At 51.5% G+C, this 6,000-nt stretch overlaps 1 protein-coding gene across 1 annotated transcript in view; it reads right to left on the reverse strand.

Moving 5' to 3' along the window:
• Nucleotides 1-5,080, reverse strand: part of GLG1 (golgi glycoprotein 1) — a 191,291-nt gene extending 186,211 nt beyond the window's left edge. Inside the window, exon 1 of the mRNA XM_050922334.1 lies at nt 4,740-5,080. Coding sequence (XP_050778291.1) covers nt 4,740-5,054 — 315 coding nt within the window. The 5' untranslated portion in view covers nt 5,055-5,080. The remainder of the gene's footprint in view (nt 1-4,739) is intronic.
• Between the last annotated feature and the right edge of the window lie 920 nt (nt 5,081-6,000).

Here is a 6,000-nt window from a genome sequence, read left to right on the forward strand (position 1 = left end):
TGGGGCCGAGAGGTTCCGGGAAGGGGCTCAGGGCTGGGGCAGGTTGGGATGCAGGGGTATGAGGGCTCCGGTCCCTGGTGTCGGGTCAGGGATGAAGAGTTTGGGATGCAGGAGGCTGATCCGGGGCTACAATGGGCAGAGAGAGGACTTCCCCTTGCTCTCTCTCTCCACAGCAGCACCTGGGCTGGGGGGAGGGAGAGAAGCACCTCTCCCCACCATGGCAGCTCTGGGGCTGGGCCCGCAGAATAGGTACCCCTCCGCTGCCCACAACCAGGTTTGGGGCAGGCCGGGCCACTGCAGCCAGGGCCGGGCCAGGTTCAGGTTGCCCCAGCAGGTTGAGGGCCAGGTTAAGCTGGAGCCCAGGGAGGGGCATCCCGGCCACACCAGGCCCCCGGGTGGGTTCCCTGAGCACCTGCACACCGCTAAGAAAGCTGCTTACAGGGAACTTAGCTGATCTCACCCCTCCTTCTCCACCACTCCCTCAAGGTACTTCCCAGAGCTTCAAATCTGATATTACCAGGCTGATATGAGGAAACTGGCACAACTGACTCTTATTGCAGCTACATGGTGGACAGAAGTGTATTGTGTTTATTTAACAACTTTCACTTCAAATTGCTTCAAGCTACACGGATGTACAGAACTACATGTGCAAAGAACCACTGAAGTTCTCTCTGGGACTGAGATCATACAGCAAAAAGACAACGGAGTTAGCAGGTAAAATTCCAGTACACAGGAACACTGGAACAAGCCCCCTTAGTCTCCAGAGCTAGCAAAGCAGTACTTTCCATAGGCACTGGAAGATACTGACTGATTTTTAAAAGTCAAACAGTCTCAACACTTCCCTCAAAAATATTTAAAAAAAAAAAAACTGTAAACAAAACACCAAAGCCAGTCCAAGCAAGGATTTTACTTCAAAAAAATCAAAGCCAGAAACTCCATGAAGTCTATCTGCTAGGGACTTTGTTAATAATGCTATTGATTTTTTGTGGAAGGCAATGAGATACTATGGTGATTAGCAGCCATATAACATCTGAAGACACAGATAAAAAGGAGCCCCACTGGTTAAAAAAAAAAAAAAAGTGTAAGGCCATTTAAAAAACAAAAAATGCAGAATATGGCTAAACACATTGCATGTAAAAATGCAGAGCACACAGATACAACTCATTAAGCAAAATTGAAGAAATGCCATGATACCCTTATAATTAGCAAGACAAGGTGGCTGAAGTAATATCTTTTATTGGACCAACTTTTGTTGGTGAAAAAGACACGCTCTTCTGAGCTACACAGAGCTCTTCTTCAGGTCTGGGAAAGGTAATCAGAATGTCACAGCTAAACAGACGATGGTTTAGCATAAGCAGTAAACGCATACTGTAAGAGACAATCCAAGGTGAAGTGGCCAGGTAACACCTCTGCAGTCACAGAATAAAAAAGGGGAGCGAATGGGTTACAGATTGTTGTAATAAGACATAAATCCAGCGTGTTTATTAATCCATGATTTCTAATTTCTAGCAAAATTATGAATTTGAGAACCTAGGGTCACCATTTGAAGGCGTTGTGCAGGTTTCCTCTGAGGATGAGGACTGAGAGGTCAGATATGGAGTGATCGCTTTGTGAAAAGTGTTTGCCCACAGGTGATATGGTCTGCCCACAGTTCATTTAAGTAATCTTGTTTCACAACGTGGATCACTGTCAATTACAGAAGACAAAAAGCTTTTTGTTGAATTGAGAACTCAATGCAACCAGACCCTTCTCTCACTCAAACAGGAATCTATCACACAGCTGGATTTTGCTGCCATATGCTTTGAGCACATAGCTTTCGATTGCTCTTCCAGACTTCTTACTAGTACCACAGCTACATATGTACCCCATTTATGTGAGCACTTCTAGAAAAATAAGAGGCAGATGTAAAATAACCACATATGTTCACCAGGTTGTTTTACTACAGCAGTAAAAATCACGAGTCAACAAAAGAAAGGGTCCCACCAATAGGGTTATCAGAAACCCAGAGCAAGCTTTGATTCCTATGCTCAGTTTACCATCCATCAAAAATATATGAGATAAACTTAAGAAAGGGAGGAAATCAAATTATTTCAATATTAAAAACCCAGTTATTGTTTGAAGCGAGTAGGAAAAAAAAATGAAACAAATGGACGAGCCGCTCTTCTGAAGAGATCATAGGTTCATCTGGTACCCTCCTTCCTGAAGTAGATGTTACCTGCTGCTTCAGAGGAAAGCAAAACAAGGCCAGTTGTGCAGTACTGTATATCGAGAAGCAGGAGAAATGACTGCCCTTCTCTTACCATAGAAACCTTCTAATAAAAATTAAGTTCAGCTACAGTATTTAATCCCACTCTCAATAGCCATGTCTGACTGCATATAGAAGGAATTATTTCTTCTCATTCAGAATTTACTGGCCATTAATTTAATCTAGTGAAACAGACCTAATGTGTACTGATGAAAAACACAGTATGATGCACATTCAACAGGAACTGACATATGAGTCAGAAAACAGATCCCTCAATTCCAGTACCTTGGTCTCCAAACAGCAGTCTAATACCCAGTGTTCCAAAGAAAAGAGAACCATTATAATGCACCTAATTACTGAAGTACATTGTGTAGAGGAAAGGGATTCCTTCCCAGTCCATAGGCTAAACACCTGAAAGAGGACATGAGAATCTAATAATGAGAGATCCCTTTTTTCAATTACATTTACTAGACAGCAGTTCAAACATATTTAACACACACCTAATCCTTCCCCACTCCTACCAGCTATACTAGTAAATAAGGACCAAACTAGATGCGATAATCAACCCTGTGCTGGATCGATCGCTGCCCGCCGATCCAGCGGGTAGTGTAGATATACCCTTAGTTTAATAAAGGCATCAATCCAGAATTCTGTGACCAAGAAAAATGCGCCATACTCTGGATGTTGCCTAAAACTATCAAAACATCAGCAACCCCATTTGTGTTATGAGCAGCACAATTATGAACAGAATCATAGACTATCAGGGTTGGAACGGACCTCAGGAGGTCATCTAGTCTAACCCCCTGCTCAAAGGAAGACCAATCCCAAACTAAATCATCCCAACCAGGGCTTTGTCAAGACTGATCTTAAAAACCTCTTAGGAAAGAAATTCCACCACCTCCCTAGGTAACCCATTCCAGGGCTTCACCACTCTCCAAGTGAAAAAGTTTTTCCTAATCTATGACCTAAATCTCCCCCACTGCAACTGGAGACCATTACTCCTTGTTCTGTCATCTGTTACCACTGAGAACAGTCTAGATCCATCCTCTTTGGAACCCCCTTTCAGATAGTTGAGAGCAGCCATCAAATCCCCCCTCATTCTTCTCTTCTGCAGACTAAACAATCCCAGTTCCCTCAGCCTCTCCTCAGAAGTCATGTGCTCCAGCCCCCTAATCATTTTTGTTGCCCTCCGCTGGACCCTTTCCAATTTTTCCACATCCTTCTTGTAATGTGGGGCTCGAAACTGGACATAGTACTCCAGATGAGGCCTCACCAATGTCGAATAGAGGGGAATGATCACATCGCTCGATCTGCTGGCAATGTCCCTACTTATACAGTCCAAAATGCCGTTAACCTTCTTGGCAACAAAAGCACACTGTTGACTCATATTCAGCTTCTTGTCCACTGTAACCCCCTAGGTCCTTTTCTGCAGAACTGCTGCCTAGGGCATGGGATCTTCCGTCCTAACTGCAGGACTTCACACTTGTCCTTGTTGAACCTCATCAGGTTTCTTTTGGCCCAATCCTCTAATTTGTCTAGATCCCTCTGTATCCTACCTCTATCCTCCAGCGTATCTACCATTCCTCCCAGTTTAGTGTCATCTGCAATACACAGTGTAATATTTACCATCAAGCTACCAAACATTAAAGCTTCAAACAGAGGTTAAGTACAGAAATAAGTTAACTGACAAAAGGGGATTGAGTCCAGCTACCACTACACACAACAATACATACAACTGTGCTGCCCTTCACCAGTGACTCTCAACCTTTTCAGACAACTGTACCCCTTTTCAGGAGTCTGATTTGTCTTGTGTACCCTCAAGTTACACCTCACTGAAAAACTACTTGCTTACAAAATCAGACAAAAATACAAGTGTCACAGCACACTACTATTGCAAAAATTGTCTATTTTCTCATATATGCCACATAAAAAATCTACTGAAATATAAATATTGTATTTACATTTCAGTGAACAGTATATAAAAGCAGTATAAACAAGTCATTGTCTGTATGACATTTCAGTTTGTACTGACTTTGCTAGTGCTTTTTACGTAGCCAGTTGTAAAAGCAAGAAAATATCGACATGAGTTGATGTACCCCTGGAAGACCTCTGCGCACCCCCAAGGGTACATGTATCCGTGGCTGAGAACCACTGCCCTACACGCTGTCATCATCCAGCAGCACTTGCAATTTAAACACCAGGGAGGTAATTGTGGTGACTTCAGGGCCTCAGCTTTAAATCAGCAGGGAGGGTGGACCCCCCAGGAAGCACATTCCCCTCCCCGCCAGCAGCAGCACGACCAGTGCTCTCAGCCCAGCAGGCGCAGAGGCACGGCCAGACTCCTGCTGCCCTCCGCAGGCTCCCACCCGGCCTGCAGGGCCGCACTGCTCTCGCTTTCTTCGTGCCCCGGCCCCTCCAGGCACACCTCAGTCCCTCCCCCGCTGGCTCGCCAGGCAGCTGCCCAGCCCCGGCGCCCCCGGCCCGCCGCGCCCACCTCTCTCACGTCCTGCAGACACTCCAGCACGGCCAGGTTGTTGGCCCAGCTGTGCTTGGGGCAGACGCGAGTCACGTCCTCGCGGCAGGCGGGCTCGTCCGCCAGCTTCCACCCGCCGCTGGAGCCGCCGCCGCCGCGGGGCCCCCGCCCCCCGGGGCCCGTCCCGCCCGCCGGGACCTGCTGCTGGCCGCCCTGGCCAGCCGCCCCCAGCCCGGGCCCCCCTGCGGCCGGCTCCGCGGCCGAGAGCGAGAGCGAGAGGAGCAGCAGCGCCAGCGGGCCCGGCCAGGGGCTCCGGACACGTCCGCACGGCGCCATCTTGGATCCGACACCCTCCAGCCTGCTTGCCGCCCGACCCTCCCCCCGCACGCAGCGCGTATGCAAATCAGCGCGCCGTCACGCCATGACGACGACACCAGGGCACTGGACAGACCCGCCTCCAGCATAGAGACACGCCCCTTTTCCTGGCGTGGGCGGCCAGGCCTTATCGGGAGCCGCGCGCCGCGCATGCGCTGTACCCTCTCTTGGGTGGCTATGGCCGGAACTCCAGCCTTGGCTCAGGCTCCTGGCGCCGCCTCAGAGCTCGAGCTCCGCCTCCTAACGCTGGAAGTGCGAGACCCCCGAGTTCAGCCGCCCGGCCCCAGAGCCCAGCCCCCACCCCCGGGCCCCTGACCCGCTCCCCCGTGGCTTGGGGCCGCTGCTCCTCTGCAGTGCCCAGCGTTCCTGCGCCCCCCGCCGCCTTCCTGTGCCCCCCGCAGCCTTCCTGCGCCCCAGGACCCCCGCCGCCTTCCTGTGCCCCCCGCAGCCTTCCTGCGCCCCAGGACCCCCGCCGCCTTCCTGCGCCCCAGGACCCCCCGCAGCCTTCCTGCGCCCCCCGCCGCCTTCCTGCGCCCCAGGACCCCCCGCAGCCTTCCTGCGCCCTGCCCTAGGACCCCCGCAGCCTTCCTGCACCCCCTGCCCCAGGACCCCCCGCCGCCTTCCTGCGCCCCAGGACCCCCCGCAGCCTTCCTGCGCCCTGCCCTAGGACCCCTGCAGCCTTCCTGCACCCCCTGCCCCAGGACCCCCCGCAGCCTTCCTGCGCCCTGCCCCAGGACCCCCCGCAGCCTTCCTGCACCCCCTGCCCCAGGACCCCCCGCAGCCTTCCTGCGCCCTGCCCCAGGACCCCCCGCAGCCTTCCTGCGCCCCGTGCCCCAGGACCTCCGCAGCCTTCCTGCGCCCCCTGCCGCCTTCCTGCGCCTCCTGCCCCAGGACCCCCGCCGCCTTC

This window comes from Gopherus flavomarginatus, chromosome 14 (genome assembly GCF_025201925.1).
Source record: "Gopherus flavomarginatus isolate rGopFla2 chromosome 14, rGopFla2.mat.asm, whole genome shotgun sequence".
Taxonomy (NCBI): Eukaryota; Metazoa; Chordata; order Testudines; family Testudinidae; genus Gopherus; species Gopherus flavomarginatus.